Source organism: Bufo bufo, chromosome 2 (assembly GCF_905171765.1).
Source record: "Bufo bufo chromosome 2, aBufBuf1.1, whole genome shotgun sequence".
In the NCBI taxonomy this organism is placed as follows: domain Eukaryota; kingdom Metazoa; phylum Chordata; class Amphibia; order Anura; family Bufonidae; genus Bufo; species Bufo bufo.
Window position 1 is genome coordinate 794,134,327 of NC_053390.1, and position 25,853 is coordinate 794,160,179.

A 25,853-nucleotide genomic window follows, 5' to 3' on the forward strand; every position below is an offset into this window, starting at 1 on the left:
CATGATGGGATGTTAAGAAGGTAGGAAACTAAGATGTCTGTGTGTCAAACTCTGCAGAGATGAGAGATGGCTGAAAGTAATCATCATGGCGGTCTGGTCTGAATGGAGAAGATGAAGAAAGAGAACATCTACAACAAAGGAGACGTCACTGGATGTAAGAGGTATGGGCGCGATATATGGGTGGGGCTGTGTGTGGGTGTGGCTTGAGGGTGGGCGGGGACACAGAGGCCCCATAATCTCCTATTGCCTATGGAAGTGCCCCTCCCAACACCAGGCTCTGGATCCGCCACTGCTTGCACACAGAAAAAGTGGTGCAGAGCAGGGGAGGGGGGGAGTAAAAAGTGACCAAAGAAAAAGTCAAAAATTGTTTGCTGTCCGGAAAGGACAGAGAGGATGGGGTGGATTGCTTTCCGGACAGGGAGGAGGTGGGGGGGGGGAGGGACAGGGATTAGGGCTTGGGGGGGGGGGGGGTGGATTGGTGGATTTGAGATCTGGGACTGCTGGGAAAAAAATCACTGCAGATGTTCCAGATGTTCTTGCACCACAATTCCCAGCAAGCAGATACAGCACAGAGGGGCACAGGTACTCTCTGCATGCAGTCGCCAGCTAGAATGGCTGCATGCAGAGGGATTCTTCCTGTTCCCTCTAGTTCAGCACCTGTCACCTCCACATGACACCCCCACCAGCTCCGTATAGCAGCTGGAGCTGCGATGGGCCGGTCTATGGAATCCGGCCAATAGCAGCGATCGGCGCTGCAGGGGGCCGGAAATAACTCCCCCAGCCCTTAGTTAACATGGGTGCATGCTCGGCAGAGCAGCCATCGCACGCCGGTTCCCGAGAGATTATGCCCGGGGGACAGGTGTTCCCGCACTTCCCGCAGCGCCGTACTATTACGGCGCTGGTCGGAAGGGGTTAATAAAAAAAAATTAAAAAGCCGAGTCATAATAGGGACAGCCATAAAACTCAGATAACAGGGTGTCACTACCAGAGCTTTGGGACGTTCTCACAGCTCTGTTTCTCCACCCCTGTGATGATTTCACTACTAGAGCTGGGAGGAGTTCTCACTGCTCTGTTTACTTTTGGTTTCCTTCCTCCCAGCTGTTCCTCATGCGTTTGATTTCCCTCTCTTTATATCACCCCTCCTCCTATTGTAGGGCGTGGATTATAGTTCTCATTTCAGTTGTAGCTCTTGCTTTAGTATCTTCACTTGCAGCTATCAGTTCACTGGACCTGTGTTCTGCTGCAGCAAGCACTCCGGATATTGCCAGCTGTCCTTGGATCCGTCTTCTCTGCGGCTGCAACACCTTCAGCTAAGTGTACAGACATTGTTGTGTACCTGATTATTTTCTGACTGGATCTGAGGTGGCCACGGTTCCCTCCATATACTGAGTAGGGCACCGGTGGCCGTGCCCCTTCCACTATTGTAGGGGTTACAGTGGTCATCAGTCTTAGGCACGTGGGCATGCCTCGTTCCGCCATTTGGATCCGGGCATGTGCTTTAGCAGAATAGGGAGAGCTTTGAGGGTCGGACAGGGGTCACCCTTTATCCTCCCTAGTTTGGGTCCGGTCAGTAGCTCTTTTACTGTGTATACTGTTGTTGCTCACATACAGCCGTGACATTATAATCCACCTAAACCGTCCTTTTTTGACATGGATCCGCTTTCTGGCCTGGTTGACCGCATGCAGGGTCTTTCTTTGGAAGTAGCGGATCTCCGTCAATCTATGACTCAGCTTCAAGCATTGGGCTCTGCTCCGGCTCATGGAGTCTGTTGCGAGCCAAAGGTCTCACTTCCGGAAACGTTCTCCGGGGGCAGTGAGAATTTTGTTCGCTTCAGAGAGGCATGCAAACTCCATTTTTGCTTGTGTCCCCACTCCTCTGGTAATCAGGAGCAGAGGGTGAGGATTGTCATCTCCCTGCTCAGGGGTAATGCTCAGACTTGGGCTTTTTCGCTGCCATCAGGGGATCCCTCCCTTCGATCCGTGGAAAGATTTTTTGTGGCCCTGGGGCAGATTTATGATGACCCGGATCGTGTTGCTCTGGCCGAATCTAACTTACGTGTTTTATGCCAGAACAAACTGTCTGCGGAGCTTTATTGTTCTGAATTTCGGAGATGGGCAGCTGATTCGGGTTGGAATGATGCTGCACTCCGGAGTCAGTTCTGTCATGGTCTCTCAGAGAGATTGAAAGATGCGTTTGCTTTCCATGAGAGACCAACGTCCTTAGAGTCTGCCATGTCATTGGCGGTACGTCTTGACAGGCGTCTAAGAGAAAGAAACGAGACCTCTCTGTCCAGCCATTGTCGGTCTAGGGGCAGTGGTGCGGTCTCATTCAGTGTGCAGGGGCCTCATCCTGTCTCGCTCCCCTCTGAGGAGGAGCCCATGCAGCTAGGTCGACTTGCCCCTGATAAAAGAGGATTTAGTCCTCAGAGTATGGTGTGTTTTTGTTGTGGGGGCATAGGTCATTTGGCAAATGTTTGTCCGTCTAGGAGATTCTTGAACTGTACTAAGAGCGATAATAAGAGAAAAACCCCAAAAGGTAAATCATCAAGTTCTGCTTCATCTGCTACTTTGGGCAAAGTTGATGTAGGAATTGATGCTTTTCCTCTGACCTGCAGTTCCCGTTTTCTCCTGTCTGCCAGGGTGGCGCTAGAGAGCAAAGTCATTTCTTGTGAGATTTTTGTCGATAATGGAGCGGCCGTCAATCTTATTGACACTCAATTTGTAGCCATGCATGGTTTTCAGGTTTGCACATTAGAAAAGGATATACCTGTTTTTGCTATTGACTCTGCTCCACTCTCACAGAGATCTCTGAAGGGCATTGTTCACAATATCCGGCTAGCTGTAGGTGACACTCATGTGGAGGATATATCTTGTTTTTTCCTTAACGGATTGCCTTCTCCTCTAGTTTTGGGGTTACCCTGGCTCACTAGACATAACCCCACTATTGATTGGCAAGGAAGGCAAATAAATGAGTGGAGTGACTTTTGTAGAGAGAATTGTCTCACAGCGACTTTTGCAGAGGTGTCTACTAAAACTGTGCCATAATTTCTCTCTGATTTCTCGGACGTGTTTTCCGAGAGCGGTGTTCAGGAGCTACCTCCTCACCGGGAGTTTGACTGTCCCATTAACCTCATTCCCGGCGCCAAGCTGCCAAAAGCACGCCTCTACAATCTCTCACAACCGGAAAGAATCGCAATGCGAACTTATATCTCCAAGAGTCTCGAGAAGGGGCATATTCGTCCCTCAAAGTCACCTGTGGCCGCGGGTTTTTTTTTTGATAAAAAAAAAGATGGCTCTCTGAGACCTTGCCTAGATTTTAGGGAGCTGAACCGTATCACGATTCGCGATCCCTATCCCCTTCCTCTGATCCCGGACCTCTTCAACCAAATTGTTGGGGCCAAGGTGTTTTCCAAATTGTATTTGAGAGGCGCGTACAACCTGGTCAGGGTCAGAGAGGGGGATGAATGGAAAACAGCCTTTAATACCCCTAACGGGCATTTCGAGAATCTCGTTATGCCTTTCGGCCTGATGAATGCTCCGGCCGTCTTTCAGCATTTTGTTAATAGTATTTTCTACCATTTAATGGGGAAATTTGTATTGGTGTATCTTGATGATATTTTGATTTTTTCCCCTGATGTTCAGACCCATCAGGATCATCTTTTTCAGGTTCTGCAGATTCTGCGGGAAAATAAATTGTACGCCAAGCTGGAGAAATGTCTTTTTATGGTATCGGAGATTCAATTTCTGGGTTTTCTCCTCTCTGCTTCTGGTTTTCGCATGGATCCGGAGAAGGTCCGTGCTGTACTTGAGTGGGAGCTTCCTGAGAATCAGAAGGCATTGATGCGCTTTCTGGGTTTTGCGAACTGTTACAGAAAGTTCATTTTAAATTATTCCTCTGTTGTCAAACCCCTCACTGACATGACAAAAAAGGGGGCGGATTTTTCCTCTTGGTCGGAGGAGGCGCTTGCAGCCTTTTCTAAGATTAAAGAGAGTTTTGCGTCTGCTCCCGTCTTGGTGCATCCCGATGTTTCCTTACCTTTTATTGTTGAGGTGGATGCTTCCGAGGTGGGTGTGGGTGCGGTTTTGTCCCAGGGCCCTTCTCCTGCCAAATGGCGACCCTGTGCCTTTTTCTCTAAAAAACTCTCCCCGGCAGAGAGAAACTATGATGTGGGAGATAGGGAGTTGTTGGCCATCAAGTTGGCTTTCGAGGAATGGCGCCATTGGTTGGAGGGGGCCAGGCACCCTATCACCGTTTTTACCGACCATAAGAATCTGGCATACTTGGAGTCGGCCAGGCGTATGAATCCGAGACAGGCCAGATGGTCTCTGTTCTTCTCCAGATTCAATTTTGTTGTTACATTCCGACCTGGGATAAAAAATGTGAAGGCTGATGCTCTCTCTCGCTGTTTTCCGGGAGGAGGAAACTCAGAGGACCCGGGTCCCATTTTGGCGGAGGGGGTAGTTGTTTCTGCTCTATATTCCGATTTGGAGGCCGAGGTCCAGGCTGCCCAGACTGAGGCACCTGCCCGTTGTCCTTCTGGGAAGTTGTTCGTGCCTCCTGAGCTACGTCACAAACTCTTTAAGGAGCATCATGATACGGTTCTTGCTGGTCACCCCGGGAGTAGAGCCACGGTAGATCTCATTGCTCGGAGATTTTGGTGGCCGGCTCTTCGTAAGTCGGTGGAGGGTTTTGTAGCTGCTTGTGAGACGTGCGCTCGCGCTAAGGTCCCTCGTTCACGGCCTTCAGGTTCCCTTCTCCCGTTACCCATACCTTCCCGTCCTTGGACACACCTGTCCATGGACTTTATCACGGATCTTCCTGGTTCCTCGGGGAAGTCGGTGATCCCGGTGGTGGTGGACCGTTTTAGCAAGATGGCTCATTTCGTACCTTTCCCTGGTTTACCCAATGCTAAAACGTTGGCGCAAGCTTTTGTCGACCATATTGTTAAATTGCACGGCATTCCCTCTGATATTGTTTTCGATAGAGGCACGCAGTTTGTGTCCAGGTTCTGGAAGGCTTTCTGTTCTCGCCTGGGGGTTCGGCTGTCCTTCTCTTCTGCTTTTCACCCGCAGTCGAATGGTCAGACTGAGCGCCTCAATCAGAATCTGGAGACATATTTGCGCTGTTTTGTGGCAGAGAACCAGGAGGATTGGTGTTCATTTCTCCCTCTTGCTGAGTTTGCTCTGAACAACCGTCGTCAGGAATCTTCTGATAAGTCACCATTCTTTGGTGCATATGGGTTCCATCCGCAGTTTGGGACATTCTCGGGAGGGGCTCTTTCTGGTTTACCTGAGGAGGAGAGATTTTCCTCGTCTTTGTCTACCATTTGGCAAAAGATTCGGAGTAATCTTAAAAAAATAAGTGAGAGGTATAGGCGTGTGGCTGATAAGAGACGTGTGCCTGGTCCGGACCTGAATGTGGGTGATCTGGTGTGGTTGTCTACAAGAAACATTAAACTGAAGGTTCCCTCCTGGAAATTGGGTCCCAAGTTTATTGGGCCTTATAAAATCTTGTCAGTCATCAATCCTGTTGCCTTCCGTCTTGATCTTCCACGGGTTTGGAAGATACATAATGTATTTCACAGATCTCTCTTAAAACCATATGTCCAGCCCACGGTACCCTCCTCTTTGCCTCCTCCTCCGATTTTGGTTGATGGCAATCTGGAGTTTGAGGTTTCCATAATTGTGGACTCTCGCATTGTCCGCGGTTCTCTTCAGTACCTCGTTCATTGGAAGGGTTATGGTCCTGAGGAGAGGATGTGGGTTCCGGTGTCGGACATTAAAGCCACTCGCCTCATCAGGGCATTTCATAGGGCTCATCCTGAGAAGGTGGGTCCTGGGTGTCCGGAGTCCACCCGTAGAGGGGGGGGTACTGTCACTACCAGAGCTTTGGGACGTTCTCACAGCTCTGTTTCTCCACCCCTGTGATGATTTCACTACTAGAGCTGGGAGGAGTTCTCACTGCTCTGTTTACTTTTGGTTTCCTTCCTCCCAGCTGTTCCTCATGCGTTTGATTTCCCTCTCTTTATATCACCCCTCCTCCTATTGTAGGGCGTGGATTATAGTTCTCATTTCAGTTGTAGCTCTTGCTTTAGTATCTTCACTTGTAGCTATCAGTTCACTGGACCTGTGTTCTGCTGCAGCAAGCACTCCGGATATTGCCAGCTGTCCTTGGATCCGTCTTCTCTGCGGCTGCAACACCTTCAGCTAAGTGTACAGACATTGTTGTGTACCTGATTATTTTCTGACTGGATCTGAGGTGGCCACGGTTCCCTCCATATACTGAGTAGGGCACCGGTGGCCGTGCCCCTTCCACTATTGTAGGGGGTTACAGTGGTCATCAGTCTTAGGCACGTGGGCATGCCTCGTTCCGCCATTTGGATCCGGGCATGTTCTTTAGCAGAATAGGGAGAGCTTTGAGGGTCGGACAGGGGTCACCCTTTATCCTCCCTAGTTTGGGTCCGGTCAGTAGCTCTTTTACTGTGTATACTGTTGTTGCCCACATACAGCCGTGACACAGGGACAGTCATAGTACCCCCATACCAAGGACAGTCATAGATCCCCCACACCAAGGACAGTCATAGAACTCAGATAACAGGGACAGTCATAGTACCCCCATACCAAGGACAGACATAGATCCCCCATACCAAGGACAGCCATAGATCCCCCACACCAAGGACAGCCATAGAACTCAGATAACAGGGACATTCATAGTACCCCCATACCAAGGACAGCCATAGATCCCCCATACCAAGGACAGCCATAGATCGCCCATACCAAGGACAGTCATAGATCCCCATACCAATGACAGCCATAGATCCCCATACCAAGGACAGCCATAGATCCCATACCAAGGACAGCCATCGATCCCCCATACCAAGGACAGTCATAGATCCCCCATACCAAGGACAGCCATAGTTCCCCATACCAAGGACAGCCATAGTTCCCCCATACCAAGGACAGCCATAGATCCCCCATACCAAAGACAGCCATAGATCCCCATACCAAGGACAGCCATAGATCCCCCATACCAAGGACAGTCATAGATCCCCCATACCAAGGACAGCTATAGATCCCCATACCAAGGACAGCCATAGATCCCCCATACCAAGGACAGCCATAGATCCCCCATACAAAGGACAGTCATAGATCCCCCATACCAAGGACAGCCATAGATCCCCCATACCAAGGACAGCTATAGATCCCCATACCAAGGACAGCCATAGATCCCCATACCAATTACAGCCATAGATCCCCCATACCAAGGACAGCTATAGGTCCCCATACCAAGGACAGCCATAAATTCCCATAACAATGTTAGCCATAGAAACCTCATAGCGGTGGCACATTGTAGGAGAGTAGAATCATAAAGAAGATGCTTATTAAAAAAAAGGCCTTACTTATAGGTGTGAATGATATCACATGTGATAATTTACATAATAAGATTGTTATAAGACGATCTCCACACCTCATGACTCCATAGATCCCCCATACCAAGGACAGCTATAGATCCCCATACCAAGGACAACCATAGATCCCCCATACCAAGGACAGCCATAGATCCCCCATACCAAGGACAGCCATAGATCCCCCATACCAAGGACAGCCATAGATCCCCCATACCAAGGACAGCCATAGATCCCCCATACCAAGGACAGTCATAGATCCCAATACCAAGGACAGCTATAGATCCCCATACCAAGGACAGCTATAGATCCCCATACCAAGGACAGCCATAGATCCCCCATACCAAGGACAGCTATAGGTCCCCCATACCAAGGACAGCTATAGGTCCCCATACCAAGGACAGCCATAGATCCCCCATACCAAGGACAGCCATAAATTCCCATAACAATGTTAGCCATAGAAACCTCATAGCGGTGGCACATTGTAGGAGAGTAGAATCATAAAGAAGATGCTTATTAAAAAAAGGCCTTACTTATAGGTGTGAATGATATCACATGTGATAATTTACATAATAAGATTGTTATAGGACGATCTCCACACCTCATGACTGTAGCATTGCCACAACAGCATATACTGCACTAAAGCATCATAATATCAACGTGAAAGGGCGCCACCTGGTGCCCAATCTTATGGTTATCCTAATAAAGCTGAAGAAAAGACAGACAGTAGGGCACATTTTACTTTTTTTTTTTTAGAAGAAGACACTAAGTTTGAAATGGTACCTTTGCATGATATAGTTTTCAGTTTTAGGTATGGCCTAGAAAAACTGTTGGGCAAGTTACCCTGCTTGACACCATCGATCATTACAACCAAGGGCTCGCAGCCGTTGGTGCAGCAGTGCGACACGTTGGACTTTTATCAGACCCCGCTCCACCCTCATCCACTTATTGTGTCTGGCATTGCGGGTTCGGCAGCTGTGGCGCATATTGATGGTATCCTGGCTATAATCACTATTAGGGCTCATGCACACGACCCGTAAAACACAGATCCGTAAAACACTGATACCGGCCGCGTGCATTCCGCAATTTGCGGAACAGAAGTGTCGGCCCCTAATAGAACCGTCCTATCCTGTAATGCAGACAATAATAGGACATGTTCTAATTTTTTTGCGGAACGGCCATGCGGACATACGGAATGCACACTGGGTCATTTCTGTTTTTGCAACAACAAAAAAAATGAACGGACATGGGAAAAAAATACATCCATGCGTACATGCTGCATCAGGCGGGTTTAAAAGGATCTCAATTCCTTAAAGGGTTGGTCCACTCTGAAGGCTTAGTAGGTAAGATTAATTGGCAACCTGAATCTCCTGTACCCTTATACAAAATCTGTAACAGACCTCATCTACAGGGCGCCATTTTTTACTCTCTTTTTATGTGGCAGAGGGGGCTGCACACCCCAGGCCAAAGATGTCTGCACAGTAAGCTCCACAGTCTAAGGCCTCCTGCACACGACCGTAGGTGTCCCGTGCCCGTGCTGCGGACCACATATGCGGATCCACAATACACGGGCGCCGTTCCGTGGGCATTCTGCATCACGGATGCGGACCCATTCACTTCAATGAGTCCACAAATCCGGAGATGCGGAATGGTGCGGAACGGAAGCACGGAAAGGAACCCTACGGAAGCACTACGGAGTGCTTCCGTGGGGTTTCATCCCGTAATTCTGTTCCGCAAAAAGATAGAACATGTCCTATCTCCCGATATAGTGACGGCCCCAGTGCCTCCCGATATAGTGACAGCCCCAGTGCCTCCAGATATAGTGACGGCCCCAGTGCCTCCAGATATAGTGACGGCCCCAGTGCCTCCCGATATAGTGACAGCCCCAGTGCCTCCAGATATAGTGACAGCCCCAGTGCCTCCAGATATAGTGACGGCCCCAGTGCCTCCAGATATAGTGACAGCCCCAGTGCCTCCAGATATAGTGACAGCCCCAGTGCCTCCAGATATAGTGACAGCCCCAGTGCCTCCAGATATAGTGACAGCCCCAGTGCCTCCAGATATAGTGACGGCCCCAGTGCCTCCCGATATAGTGACAGCCCCAGTGCCTCCAGATATAGTGACAGCCCCAGTGCCTCCAGATATAGTGACAGCCCCAGTGCCTCCAGATATAGTGACGGCCCCAGTGCCTCCCGATATAGTGACAGCCCCAGTGCCTCCAGATATAGTGACAGCCCCAGTGCCTCCAGATATAGTGACAGCCCCAGTGCCTCCAGATATAGTGACGGCCCCAGTGCCTCCAGATATAGTGACAGCCCCAGTGCCTCCAGATATAGTGACAGCCCCAGTGCCTCCAGATATAGTGACGGCCCCAGTGCCTCCCGATATAGTGACAGCCCCAGTGCCTCCAGATATAGTGACAGCCCCAGTGCCTCCAGATATAGTGACAGCCCCAGTGCCTCCAGATATAGTGACAGCCCCAGTGCCTCCAGATATAGTGACGGCCCCAGTGCCTCCAGATATAGTGACAGCCCCAGTGCCTCCAGATATAGTGACAGCCCCAGTGCCTCCAGATATAGTGACGGCCACCCCCCCCCCCCCCCCTCTAGTATTATTCACATCCTTGTCCCTTGGAGTGAAGCCTCTCTGAACAGGAGGCAGCATCACTTTCTGAGCAGTGACTTGCTACTGGTGATGCTGCCCCCTGCTGGCTGTACTTGTTATATGGCTTCTATATAACAAGCCTCATCAACCCGCTTAAAGACCTAAAATCCACTAAACAGTTAAAAAACAGTCTATTAAAAAAAAGTGCCTCCAGATATAGTGACAGCCCCAGTGCCTCCATATATAGTGACAGCCCCAGTGCCTCCAGATATAGTGACAGCCCCAGTGCCTCCAGATATAGTGACAGCCCCAGTGCCTCCATATATAGTGACAGCCCCAGTGCCTCCAGATATAGTGACGGCCACCCTCAAAAACAACCCAATTTTGAGGGAAGCCTACAACCTTGGCAACCCTATAGCGGAGGAACCTGGCAGAGCAGTTGATCGTCAGGGGTGCCAGGTGTCCGACCCCCACTGATCAGATATCGATAGCTTATCCTGAGGATCGGTCATCAGTATTAATATCCTGGAAAACCCCTTTATTGATGTCCAATATTTGATCCCTGGGGGTCCAACACCCGGGACCCCCACCCTCAACTGTTTAAAGAGGCTGCAGCACTGTAGAGAGAGCTGCAGCCTCCTCACAGCTCACCAAGCACAGCGCCATACATTCTATAGTGGCCGTGTTTGGTATTACAGCTTCACGTGAATGGGACTGAGCTGCACATAGGCCATGTGACCTATGAACGTGACCTCAGTGGTCTAGGAAGAGGCCACGGCATCCTTAAACAGCTGATTGGTGGAGGTGCCAGGAGTCAGATTCCCCACTGATCAGATATTGACGGTTATCAATATTTTACTTCTGGAGAACTCCTTTAAGGGTAACTTTGAAGAACGACACCAACGCAGTCATGTCTTGAGCTTAGCATTTGTATTTATTTTAGTACGTACGGCTCTTCAAAAAGAACTTAAAAAAGTAAAATAAAAATCAACATGCAGCACATACAATGCAATAATACACCCAAAATTTACATTAACACCTGTAAAGAAAGTTCCTCTGGCCTGCCAGATACATTACACAAATGACAAGATGATTTTTTTATTTATTTTTTATTTTTTTCCTCAAATATGAAAATGACAGATGCCGAACTGGGCACTAAAATCAGTGAAGTTGAGTTTTTTTTTAGTTTTTTTATGATAAATATTGTGAGATTAGAGCTAAATCTAATGTTGTGAAATAAATGGGTTGTACCGGATTAGAAAAACACGGCTGCTTTCTTCCAGAAACAGCGCTCCACCTTTCCACTGGTTGTGTCTGGTATAGCAGCTCAGGCCCATTCACTTCAACGGAGGCGAGCAGAAACGCTATACACAACCCATGGTGCCGACATCTTCCAAATCCTGAGCAACCCTTCGAATGCCTGATTTTACTCCAGTGAACTAAACCTATGTGTTGTCAGTGCGGGGTCACCACCATGGATGATATGACTCGGTGCAGGTAGACATCACAGTGACACAATATTACGCTCCAGTAAAAGGACGAGGCACTCGTTTTGTGACGGGTGATAACGGTGGACAGGTAGGGATACACTGGACTCTCAGAGCAACTGCAAAAAAATCTGATTACTAATGCCGCTTGACATGTATTGATTTACACAGGAGGGGTCAAATCTCACCCCTTCAGTCAGGAACCTTGCTTACCTATATTATTTGGTGTTGGCGCCAGTTTGATTGAAGACTCGGCTGCCAACCCCTCTATATAGGTTGTACAACATTAGTAAAATGTGGGTGTTTTCTTCCAAAAACGGTGCCACAACTGTCCACAGATTGTGTAAGGTATTACTGCTCAGTCCCATTCACTTAGATGGAGTTTAGTTGCAACACCAGGCACAACCAATGGACAGGTGTGGCGCTGTTTCCGGAAGAAAGCAGCCATGTTTTTCTGACCCTCTACAACAGGCATCCTCAAACTGGGGGCCCTCCAGCTGTTGCAAAACTACAACTCCCAGCATGCCCGAACAGCCTACAGCACAGGGCATGGTGGGAGTTGTAGTTTTACAACAGCTGGAGGGCCGCAGTTTGAGGATGCTACTTTAAGACTTTAAACTTTGGAACCAGTGTGTCTTCAACCTCAGCTGAACTGAAGTTCAGATCTTTTGTCTCTTACTGCCTTATTAATCAGATTTTCTAAAACAAAATTCTGACGGAGAACCCTTTGAATCTTTTTCGTCAAGTTGGACGACACTGCGGCCACCACATTATAGTGCGTGCACACTGTATTATATAGGAATTGTACATAATATATGATTAGAACCTTGTCTAATGACAAATAAATTCACCTGAACGCAATAGGGCGCAGTGCTAAAAAAAAGTGGAGCAGATCCCAATCGACCAATCAGATTCAGTTAACTTTGAGGTTATTAAAAGTCAAAGCTGTGGCCTGATTGGCTGCTGTGTGTATCTCCTCAATTTTTCCTGTGCACTGGTTTTAAAGAAGCACTCCCACTAAAAAATAAAATGTTTTATCTGACCTGTTAGAAAGGTTCATTATGTAAACTGTAGCGAAGGTAATTTTCTTACAAGTATTTGTGAGTTATAACCTCCCTTCTGTTCCTCAGCTGTGTCACGTCACCAACGCTCCAAATAACACAGCATCTTATGTTTGGGCAGGAAGCCATTTTCTCTATGTATTCCTATGGGAGCCTCAATGTCAGTCTCAGGCCTCATGCACACGACCGTATGTATTTTGCGGTCCGCAAAAAAACAGATCCGTAAAAAAATACGGATGACGTCCGTGTGCATTCTGTATTTTGCGGAACGGAACAGCTGGCCCCTAATAGAGCAGTCCTCTCCTGGTCCGTAATGCGGACAATAATAGGACATGTTCTATTTTTTTGTCGGAACAGAAATACGGACATACGGAAACGGAATGGACACGGAGTAACTTCCGTTTTTTTTGCAGACCCATTGAAATGAATGGTTACGTATACGGTCCGCAAAAAATAAATAAATGGAACGGACACGGAAAGAAAATGCGTTCGTGTGCATGAGGACTAATAGGAATGAATAGAAATGTAACTGACTTCCTGACCAGTGTCCGTTGGAGATTAGAGTGCTGGTCACATGACACATCTGAGGATCGGAAGGGAGGTTATAACTCAAATACAGTCACTGGTAAGAAGATTACCTTCACTACAACATGTACCTTTCTAACAGGTCAGGGAATCAAAAAAAAGCATAGTTGCCCAAAGTCCCGAATTGGCAGGGACTGTCCCTAATTTTCAGAGACAGTTCTGACAAAATTGGGCTTTCCTAGGTTATAAATGGGAAGGGTTTATATATACTCTGCCCATAAATGGGTGGTCCCTTATGGGATTTGTGTGCTTCCAAATTTATCAACTGCTATGTTGGTATGTCTCAGTAGGCCTCAAATATCAAAGAAGATGTACCCATAGCAGCCAATCGGATCACTGCTTTCTTTACCAATATGCCTTATGCAAAAACTAGGTCTAGTAGGGGTTGGATCCAAGATGGCTGCTTCCATTTGTAAAAAGCATGGGTTTGGTGAGGGTAGTGACCATTTATCTAAATACTTGTTCGTTAACACTAGTATCATTACTATTTGGGTACTGGCAGGTCACCATATAGACCCAGTCATGTTAGAGTAGCATGATGATATAGTAAATGGATCTGCAGAATAACCACATTTAAAGGGGATTCTTCACAACTTTGTAAACATTGTTTATTAGGGGCTTATACATTTTATAAGCAATGAATATCTCAGATTTGCAACCTCAGGCGGATCTCTGCGATCAGGAGCCAAGATCAGAACTTGGAGACCAACCTGAAAAGTATGTTTATGACCACTTCCTGTTCTTTTCTAAAAAAAAATCTTTATTGACACTGTACTAAAGGACCTCTTCCTGTTCTTCATTAAATAAACTTTATTGACATTTTACTAGAGGACAACTTTGGTACTTATATTATCTATTACTCAGTAGATATACTGTCGATGACATATATACATTGGCACAATTTTATGGGGTTGCTGTGCAAGCATCAGACTTCTACGTAAGACTGACCCCTCAGGTTTAGTTTTTTTACACTTGGTCAATAGTTTTCTGTCTTTCCATAAAATGGTGGCCTCCTGAACTAACTAAACTTGCATAGTGTTCTGTGGTGATCTCAGGTCAGCAGACTCGGAAAGATTCTGGCTATAATACAGACTTATGGGGTCATTTATCAAACTGGTGTAAAGGAGAACTGGCTTAGTTGACCATAGCAACCAATCAGATTCCACCTTTCATTTTCCAGAGGAGCTGCGAACAATAAAAGGTAGACTTCCGATTGGTTACTATGGACAACTAAGCCAGTTCTACTTTACACCAGTTTGAAAAATTACCCCAATTGTGTATCATAAGATGGACCCTGGATATAAAGGTATAGACACCGAGGGAGATTTATCAAACTGGTGTAAAGTAGAACTGGCTTATTTGCCCATTGCAACCGATCAGATTCCAACTTTCATTTTTGACAGATCCTGGAAAATGAAAGGTGGAATCTGATTGGTTGCTATGGGCAACTAAGCCAGTTCTACTTTACACTAGTTTGATAAATCTCCCCCTTAGCCTTTTGACACAAATTTGCCTAAATCCATCCCTTTCACAGCCCATTTGGGACAGTTGAATATTGAGATTTTTAGGAAGCCCCTTTAAGATTTAGTAGGAGCAAGTTTCGTACCCTAAATAAAATACTTATGGGATCTTGATTCTCATTCAATTTGCAGAGGCTGCAGCGAGTACAGTTCTCACTTATTTTTTTTTATTATTTCACCAGCAACGACTTTAACAAGAGGCCCCAACATGTGGGATATAAAATACAATAGAAAAGTCCAGCTTTTGCAGTGGAAATGGCTGTGGATTTCATCTCTGCATTGCAAAGGGTGAAATCTGTGGTGGAGATCCGCAGTGTAAATTGATAAGATGTCGCCGTAAGTCATTTAAAAAAAATCCTTAGCGTGTGGATGAGAATTCTTGCAACCTCATTGTAAGATGATAATCCATGATGGCAAATCTGCACCACAACCACCATGTGTGAACACGCCTGTACCGTTACATACGACACCTATAGACTTTCATTAAAATAAAGGTATACTGTATGATATACCAGTACTTTTTTTTTTGAAGATTAGTTGAATAGCAGCCAAAAAGACACTTTCAGCATACAACATGTAAGCCCCCGCCCCGGGAACAACCTACTTATTATCAATTATCGCAACGGTCCAGGCTATTATATAACAGTCCTTATTTTCCTAAGCTGTGGTTTAACACCTGTGGAAACTACAACCCTCAGAATGCTCTGCCGGCCATAGGTTGACTTTTGCGGGTGTCTAGAGCCTCAGGCAAAATTAGCGCACCTGGGGAGTTTATGATAGCTTTTCAATTTCGAGACAGTAAGGAGGGACGCGTTCAACATTTTAGTTTTTTTTTATATTTGTGAGACATTAAGAATTTTGTAGATTTTTAATATTTTTCCTAAATAATAGTGAAATAAATATTATGTACAACAGCTATTTACACATAGTTCTACTGCATTGCTGCCACAAGTCATATAAGTAAACTCAATAGAGTCCTGATCTTTGATGGGAAAGTGGGTGTGACCATATATAAGGGGCGTGGTCACACTTGAAATAAGCGTGGCTTATTAACTACAGTGCAGAATCCAGGGCCGCGTTATAGGGAGTGTGTGTAACCAGGGCCTCCACCACCTCAGGGACCTGAAGAACCTCCACCACCTCAGGGACCTGGAGAACCTCCACCACCTCAGGGACCTGGAGAACCTCCACCACCTCAGGGACCTGGAGAACCTCCACCACCTCAGGGACCTGGAGAACCTCCACCACCTCAAGGACCTGGAGAACCTCCACAACCTCAGGGACCTGGAGAACCTCCACCACCCTACCTGATCGTGCTACTTCCAACCTGGTTGTTAAAAATCACAACCAGATCGTCAGAGAGCAAGGGAGTCAGAGGCTGTGCATGTGTGTGGCCTTTTCCACTTAAAGAGACTATCTGCTTTGGACAGATGACAATACCAGGCACATAAAGTTTCCTCCTGCTGGGACACCCAGCGATCAGCTATAATGTGTGGGAAAACGTGGCGGTAAGTGTTCAATTTTCCCTACAGCACCATCTCAGGAGAAATGAAGCATTACATAGTGCTCAGGTGAATCAATTGGACGTCTGTGTATTGAAGACCAGGACGTGTCCTCCAGAACAAGAGACGCTCTGGCCAAGGGTTGATGATCCTGAACCTTCTTCTTTTCTCTCAAACTTTACTAATAGGACAAGCCCCTGAGATCTAAGACTGGATTCACAAATGCCGTTTTTGAGTTAAAAGCAGCAGTGGACATGAAAGTAAAGAAAGATGTAAAAATATCTATATATCTTCTCTCTTTTGTAGCTCCCATAGACTACAGGTTGGGGGAGCCATCTGCATCACGTGATAGTTGGGGTCCAGGTCCAGGTCCCAGAGGTTGGATAGGGGCTGAGGGCATGCTGGGTAATCAGCTGGCAACTTTTTTTTTTTTGGTTGGACAAAAGCTTTTATGTAAGATCTTCAAAACTGTCTCCAAATGATACCGGAGATCTGAAAATTGAATTCATCTATGAAAGAAGGATTTTTCACCCAGAAACATGCTAATTATTGTAAATTTCTTGAACAGCACTTCACTTTGTCTCTTGAATGGAAGGTCTATTAACTTTTATTTGGTTTATTACTCAGGTACATTGTGACATGCTCTTTTAAATTGTATGAGAATTGGTGGTGCTGTTGCACATCTATGGATTATTTTTCCTGACCATAATGGTGGAAAGTGGTACTTCAAGTGGTACTCTAAAATACAAAAAGATTTGGCGAGAATATCCCGTAAAAATGTCAGACTGCTTTTTAAGTGTGGCGCTGTTTCTGGAAACCAAACCAGAGCCTCTTTTTCGACCCTCATACTACTACCTGACAGCTGTTCATTCCATCTGGAACGTAATTTCGGACTAGTCCACCGGGGTAAACCTACCCGCATTGCCTAAAGATCACAGGTGAAGCCGAGACATAAAAAAAGACAATCATAATTTATACAAACAAAAAGTAAAGATGTAGCAGGTACAGAGAAGAGATTTCCGACACACATGGCTATTCATTGTCATCAATAAACCAATACTTAAGATGGGCATCAGGACGCGGACGGGCACTGCTCAGGACAACGGCAGCTTCCACGTCGTAGGCTCAGGGGGCTGCAAGGTCCCAGCAGGGCTCACAATCAGTCAGAAAGCTCATGTCTTCATAGGTTCTTGGAGCAGTTTCAAGCAGCTGCGTACTGAAAGCTGAACACTGACAGATATGATGAGGGAGGTAAAGGATTCGGGGGAAGTCATGGCTGATTTGTTTCGTTTTTGTGAATTCTAGCGCCACCTTGTCACATGGTGCAAATTGCTCCTTTAAGGCAGTGAAGAGACATTCTGTGGTTCTTGATGTTGGCTGCATTCATGCAGTTTCTGTGTTAGAGGCAGAGGTAATTTTCTTCCTGAATCGAGGCTTATGGACTCTGGGCGGAGGCTGAAGAACAAAGGATACAGGAAAAATTATACAATACAATATTTAAAATATATCTATTTATCTATATCTGTCTATGTATCTTATCTACTAATATCTATCTCATATCTATGTACAGAGATTTCTGTGATTTCTAAGGGTTAATCATCTATTTTAGATCTATCTAAGCACTGTTTAAGCCCAACATGAAAATGTGTATGGTGTGCCAACAGTTAAATTCCTGATCCTGGAATAAGTTTATAAAATTCCAAAGAAAGCACAGCACTCCCAGATTTACTGAATACACAGCGATGATTTATTCACCCATCCATGTAACAGTGTTGCAAAAACGTTTCTCTGTTACATGGATGGGTGAATAAATCATCGCTGAGTATTCAGTAAATCTGGGAGTGCTGTGCTTTCTGTGGATCCTTTATCTATCTTTCTGTCTCCTATCTATCTATCGATCTATCTATCTATCTATCTCCTATCTATCTATCTATCGATCTATCTATCTATCTATCTATTATCTATCTATTATCTATCTATTATCTATCTATTATCTATCTATCTATTATCTATCTATTATCTATCTATTATCTATCTATTATCTATCTATCTATTATCTATCTATTATCTATCTATCTATCTATCTATCTATTATCTATCTATTATCTATCTATTATCTATCTATCTATCTATCTATCTATCTCCTATCTATCTATCTATTATCTATCTATTATCTATCTATTATCTATCTATTATCTATCTATCTATCTATCTCCTATCTATCTATCTATTATCTATCTATTATCTATCTATTATCTATTATCTATCTATTATCTATCTATCTATCTATCTATCATCTATCTATCTATCTATCTATCTATCTATCATCTATCTATTATCTATCTATCTCCTATCTATCTATTATCTATCTATTATCTATCTATCTATTTATCTATCAAATAAATCAAATCAAATCAAATCAGCTTTATTGGCAGGACTAAATACATTTTAGCATTGCCAAAGCAAGTGGGAAATAATTGGGTAGGTTGGGGGATGGGGACATATCTATCTACCTATCTCCTATCTATCTATCTATCTATCTATCTATCTATCTATCTATCTATCTATCTATCTATCTATTATCTATCTATCTATCTACCTATCTCCTATCTATCTATCTATCTATCTATCTATCTATCTATCTATCTATCTATTTATTATCTATCTATCTATCTATCTATTATCTATCTATCTATCTATCTATTTATTATCTATCTATCTATCATCTATCTATTATCTATCTATTATCTATCTATCTATCTACCTATCTCCTATCTATCTATTATCTATCTATCTATCTATCTATCTATCTATCTATTTATTATCTATCTATCTATCTATCTATCTATCTAAAAAACACAAAAGAAACAGCAGTCGATGAAGTGATGTTGGGTGCAATCCCTCCAGGACAATAGGCAGTTGTCCACTAAAAGATCCAAATATCAAAGATGAGGCAGTACTCCAAAGCTAGTGTATAAATGATGGACCTGTTGCCTTGAGAATAAATGGGTCCATCACCCATACACTAACTTTGGAGTACTGCCTCATCCTATCTATCTATCTATCTAATATATATCTATCTATCTTTCCTTATCGTCCTACAGGCAGCACAACACAAAGGGTTAATGTCTTGCTCCTCATGTCTAGGACAGAAGATAAATCATTAGTAAGACCTCTTGCACACGACCGTTGTGCTCCCGTGGCCGTATTGCTGGCCGCATACAGAGGTTCCGGTAATACACGGGGCACCGGCCGTGTGTATTCGGATGCGAACCCATTCACTTGAATGGGTCCACAAATCCGGAGATGCTGGTGCGAAACGGAAGTACGGAACGGAACCCCGACGAAAGCACTACGGAGTGCTTCCCGTGGGGTTCCGATCCATGCTTGCGTTCCGCCCAAAAAATAGAGCTTGTTCTATCTTTTTGCAGAACGGACGGATCACGGGCCCATTCAAGTTGAATGGGTCTGGAGCCATCCCGGCCGTTGCAAATTGCGGTCCCCAATGCACGGAACGGAACCACAACGGCCGTGTGCAAGAGGCCTTAAATCAGACTAATTAACCCCCCTATAAAGATGTGTTTTTTCCTTCTGTCTAGGACTATGACGCTCACACATGCAGAGGCTCCTGCTGCTCTTAAGGTCAGTATGGTTGTTAAGCCTGATACTATAGAGCTGGAAGTGGTTTCCAGAATATCAGATGAGGTGCTGGGAGAGTGTCCATTGTTATATGCATGCTATAGAGTTGGAGGTGTGCTCCAAAGTTAACTGCAGGTCATTACTGAACTGGAAGTGGTTTCCAGGATTTATTTCTCCCATCGGGGGATTCCATGGGAGGATTGAGCTGAGATTTATATTGGAGGTTCTTGGTGAGTTTCTCATATGCATGGGGTGTTCCATGTAAACTATCTATGTATGTTTCCGGGTGTGCCCCTGTGAGAAGTGCTGGTTCGGCTGTTACAAGAACTGTTATTGCCTTCATGTTTGTAGCAGTGTCTCCATCTCAGGAGCCAATTTGGAGTAGAAGTATACAGGTGCAGCTGAGCTAAACATCATGGGTAACATGTTAATTAAAAAAGGTCACAAGAGGTTAACTAACTCTTTCAAAGTATTTCAATAGTTTGTCAAAATGCTATGAAATAGCTCTGCGCCATGTGTTATCAGTCGTTTTTAGCTCAGATACATCTGTGGCTCTGCAGAGTGTGAGATATTACTGCAGCAGCGGAATCACAGCAGCTCTAAGGATCCTGGGTCTGGGAATGGCTCATCTGTAGCTTGTATGTATGTGTGAGCGAATTATTATGTTACAATTACAGAACTCTGCAAAGAATCCCATAAAGCCATAAATGTTAGTATGTGCAGCAACTGTGGACAATGTAGGAGAAGTGTGCACCAACTGTGGACAATGTAGGAGAAGTCTGCACCAACTGTGGACAATGTAGGAGAAGTCTGCACCAACTGTGGACAATGTAGGAGAAGTCTGCACCAACTGTGGACAATGTAGGAGAAGTCTGCACCAACTGTGGACAATGTAGGAGAAGTCTGCACCAACTGTGGACAATGTAGGAGAGGTCTGCACTAACTGTGGACAATGTAGGAGAAGTCTGCACCAACTGTGGACAATGTAGGAGAAGTCTGCACCAACTGTGGACAATGTAGGAAAAGTCTGCACCAACTGTGGACAATGTAGGAGAAGTCTGCACCAACTGTGGACAATGTAAGAGAAGTCTGCACCAACTGTGGACAATGTAGGAGAAGTCTGCACCAACTGTGGACAATGTCGGAGAAGTCTGCACCAACTGTGGACAATGTCGGAGAAGTCTGCACCAACTGTGGACAATGTCGGAGAAGTCTGCACCAACTGTGGACAATGTCGGAGAAGTCTGCACCAACTGTGGACAATGTCGGAGAAGTCTGCACCAACTGTGGACAATGTCGGAGAAGTCTGCACCAACTGTGGACAATGTCGGAGAAGTCTGCACCAACTGTGGACAATGTCGGAGAAGTCTGCACCAACTGTGGACAATGTCGAAGAAGTCTGCACCAACTGTGGACAATGTCGGAGAAGTCTGCACCAACTGTGGACAATGTCGGAGAAGTCTGCACCAACTGTGGACAATGTCGGAGAAGTCTGCACCAACTGTGGACAATGTCGGAGAAGTCTGCACCAACTGTGGACAATGTCGGAGAAGTCTGCACCAACTGTGGACAATGTCGGAGAAGTCTGCACCAACTGTGGACAATGTCGGAGAAGTCTGCACCAACTGTTGACAATGTAGGAGAAGTCTGCACCAACTGTGGACAATGTAGGAGAAGTCTGCACCAACTGTGGACAATGTAGGAGAAGTCTGCACCAACTGTGGACAATGTAGGAGAAGTCTGCACCAACTGTGGACAATGTAGGAGAAGTCTGCACCAACTGTGGACAATGTAGGAGAAGTCTGCACCAACTGTGGACAATGTAGGAGATGTCTTCACCATTGCCTCCCAGCTGAAGGTCTCCAGTGCAGACATTGTGGACTGGTTTACTTCTCAGCGGTCAGAAGCTTTCACTCCCTGGTCCTTTCTGCTCATATCTCTATAAGACCTCGCTTATTTCCAACTTCTTTACCTTATCTCCTGCCTCATCCCACCTGGATGTGTACTCTGTTTCTGTGAACAGGGGCAATTTGCAAGATCTTTGTTTCATGATGGCGTACCTTCATTTACCTTCATTTAACTTCATTATTAAAAGCTGTGCTATCTCACCTTGAAATGGTTGCACCCAGAGGGGATAAGCCTAAAATGGAGGGGGGGGGGGGGAGAGAGAGAGAGTATGGCAGGAGTGTGGTTCCAGCCAGACAGGTAACATTATGTGGGAGCTAGATTGCAGCCGTGTCTTACGGATCCTGCAGTCTCACTTTAGCGGGGTAACCCCCCTAAGGTAATATTCCTGTGACCGGTCTGTCTAGGAAGACTTTTTTCTGCCTGTCAGGTTAACCTTATAGTCAGAAAGATTGCTTCCTTCTGAAACATAGTAATTCCTTATCTATGGCGGAGAGCAAAGCTTCTTTGGCTCCTAGTAACATAGGGATTGCTTCTCCATGAAATCTCGCCTAGTCACTAAGATTGGGGGTCCATTCATAGAACCATATCCAATTTTGCAGACCACAAGTTGCAGATCCATAGGACACCGTTCCATCGTGTGCATTCTGCATTAGCGGTTCAGAACTTCCTGCCCTATGTGGTAATGCCCACTCTTGTCCGCAATATGGAAAAGGGTGGGACATTTTCTATCTCTTTCGGGGGCTGTGAAATGGATGTGCGGATGTGCACGTCACACTATGCTCTGTCCGTGTATCACAGTCCCATTGTAATAATGGGTCCGCATGGGATCTGCAAATCGCAGGACGCGTCGGAATGAAAGAATTATTTCATGTGAATGGGCCCTGAATGTCCCTCTCAGATCATGTGATCCCCATAGACACTCTGTGCAGAGGGACATTCTGTTAGCGCAATTTTTTTCCTCACAAAATTTATTCTAAATAGAATTAATCGTTGTTAAAGAGGGGTCTCCTTTCCACAATATACCTCTAGGTCTAGTTTCATTCTTGTCATTTTCATTCCAGATCACCTAAGAGGGGCTCCAAAGGAACAGATAGAGAAGAGTAAGTTCTAAGTGTTCAGGCTCTCCAAGCACTAGAAAGTAGAAATTTGGAACGGGGAAACCTCAAATTTAGGACACCAGGCTTCCGGTGGGATTACAGAACCTTTTCTCAAATTTGGCAAGAATTACGTCAGACTCCTAGATAGAATCTTTTACCCAGGTCACTCCCTCAGGTTAAAGAAGTTGCCCCCCAAGGTAAAATGGTCAACCCTTCACAAAGCCTCATATGGTGGTTGTTTCAGGACTTCACAGAAAAATCTTGACCTCTTTCCCAGGAAATTTCTGGGGTCTTTTCAAGAGTGTATGCAGTGCCAAAGCCACACGTAAGATGGAGGATAGATCTGAAGTGTTTAAATAAATACCTTCTCGGAACAATTTCATGATGTAACATTCACCAGCAGGACGATTTTATAGCCAAGATCTCATACAGTATATACTTATATGCACGTTACTGCCAACCCATTGCAAGTTCTCAAGTTGGCCATCACTCACCAAGGTATCTCATCTTCAATTCACTGGCCTTTGGTTTCATCATCTGGTGTTTTTACTAAGTGGTGGGACTAACTCAGGCCTTAGCTTTCAGTTAGACTCCAGAAACTGGTTGCTTAAGCACTCACAGGAGCGGATCCAGAAATCAAGGTGGATGTGAGTTCTAAGGTCCCATCACCAAGTGCCAGTGGAGTAACTAGAAATAACTGGGCCCCACAGCATATATTTGAACAGGGCTCCCCCCAGCGACTTCTGTGCAAGCATCCCCCCCCTCCCCGGTCAACCGCAGCTCCTGTCGCTAGTCCAGATCGCTATCAGGCCAGGCAGCCGCTCTGTCTACAAATATATACTTTCCTGACCTCTCAGATAGAAGCCGTAACATGGGCATTAGTGTACATAGGAAGAAACCAATGTTTATCAGGTCTGGTTCGTCTTGTGGTGACCAAACCAGAAACTCGGGAAGACCTGTATTGATGGCTTCGCCCAGGAAATACTGAACAAAGTAGATTTTTGTGGCCATTCCGATAACTCTGGTCGGGAAGTACACTTCCACATTCTTTGAGTTCAAGGGAGGTGGTCTCCTCAAGAGATGTATGTGATCCAATATCAGAGACCTGGGAGCAATATATCTAACTCTTCATTTAGGGGAGGCTCAAGAATCAGTCAGTGGGGGGAGCAAACAGATAATCTCCACCATGTGCTATATCAACAATTGGCACAGGACTCGCTCTGATCCATGGTACAGTCAATGCAGTCACATTTTGACTTGGGCAGTGGAATGTCAAACCGTAGACAGCCATCCACATTCAAGGTATTCTGAATATTCAGACGGATCTGTTAAGTAGGTCACAATTGAAGTCTCAGTGACTGTATTTTTAACAGATTGTGTGCAGATGGGGTACCCCCATTTAGATGCTAAGGGGAAAGCCTCCTATACAAAGCTCAAGAATTTCTGCTCCCTGAATCTAGCCGATCCACCAGAAAGAATAGATGGCCTTTCAGTTGGGAAGGAATTTTTCATCAAAATTTTCCTCCATTTCCTCTCATATCCTGAGTGCTCAGGAAAATAAGACAAGAGTCTCAGCCATAGCCATAGTGCTCATCTGGCCAAGAGGGCATGATCCCTCACTGGTTACAACTTTCGAGGGGAAATTATTGGAGATACAGTCCAGCCGAACCTTCTGATTCAAGCAGGCCTACAGAATCCAGCGATGTTTCAGCTTATAGCCTGGAATCTGACAGTTCAGGACTGGAGAAGGGCTTGTAAGATGTGGTGGAGGAAACTTTGCAGAACCCTGATCGGTCTGAAGTCTTATATTTTTTTACAGGAAGGTTTCCAGTTTGTGTTAAAATCCAACACTGTAAGAGTGCATTTCATGACCCCCACTGCTTGCATAGATGGAGTGTCACCGCCAGTTCTGTGAGAAGGTCTGACAGACGTCCTTCTCTACCTCTTGCATGATGTTCTTTGTTTTGGTTTCACTTTCTCATCTCATTTCCTTCTCCCAGGTGTCACCTATTTAGACTAATCCTCTTTCCTTTATATTTCCTCCCATACTGCCTCACTGGTCTATACTACTTCCTGGATTGAAGTGTTCACTGCTGGAGGCGTCTGCTGCTGCTTGTTCAGATAAGTCCTTTCATGTATTGTGTTTCCTTGCTGGCTTGATTTTAGGTGACCCTGACTCCCTCCGTATGAAGTGCAGGGAGCCGGTGGTCGTGTCCCCTCACTATTATATGGTTTTCAGGTGTCACACAGTCTTAGGTACGTGGGCATACAATCGTCTACCTCTGAGACCCTTGTATGTGCTTAGTAGTCAGGGTGAGCTCTTAGGGTTTTATAGGGGTCACCTATATGCTCCTTAGTTTGGAATCAAGCCAGTCGGACGTTTATTCATAACTTCCAGCTTTTTGCAACATCATCCGAGACATGGAGCTTTCGTGCATTCATAATTTTTTTTACGTTCTTTATTCAATTTAATTTAATCGGTTAAGCCTCCTATTCCAGCCTGGGATCGGGCTGTTCTCCTCAAGACCCTGGTTAAATCTCTATTTCAGCCTCTTACAGAAGCACCAGTAAGGTTGGTATCTTGGAAGTTTTCAATTCTGGTGGCATGTGCATCAGCCAAGAAGGTGTCAGACTTTGCAAGGGCCATATCTGAAAGAACATCAAGAAGACTCGATTTTAAGGTTGATGCCCTATATCCTACCAAAGCTCTCATCTGACATGAATGTAAGTTAAGAAATTTATCTGTCAGAATCAGCTGAACAAGACAAGCTTCATTGGAGAACCAGCTGTTTATATAGAGAAGTATAAAAGCCAGCAAGCCTACACTGCTTGGATTAAGCATACTATTAAAGTCTGCTTCTAAATTCCGAGTACTCCAGGTTACCAGGTGGAGTTACAGCACACTCATCTCAGTCCACTTAGTCGCTTGGGCAGAGGAAAGAGGAAAAAAAAAACATTGGATCAATTATGGAGAGCCTCTACATGGTCTTCTCCATGCATCTTTACAAAACAATATAAGTTGGATGTATCTGGTGCTTGCGATT

The 25,853-nt window shown here is 45.4% G+C and overlaps 1 protein-coding gene across 3 annotated transcripts in view; it reads right to left on the reverse strand.

The window, feature by feature from the left end:
* Positions 1-17,115: 17,115 nt before the first annotated feature.
* The window catches only part of REEP1 (receptor accessory protein 1), a 95,188-nt gene continuing 86,450 nt past the window's right edge, over positions 17,116-25,853 (reverse strand). For all 3 annotated transcript variants that reach the window (XM_040419272.1, XM_040419269.1, XM_040419270.1), the window contains one exon: positions 17,116-17,620. Coding sequence is in view for 1 of the 3 variants with exons in the window: in XM_040419269.1 (XP_040275203.1) it covers positions 17,549-17,620 (72 nt within the window). In the remaining 2 variants the exon portion in view is untranslated. The remainder of the gene's footprint in view (positions 17,621-25,853) is intronic.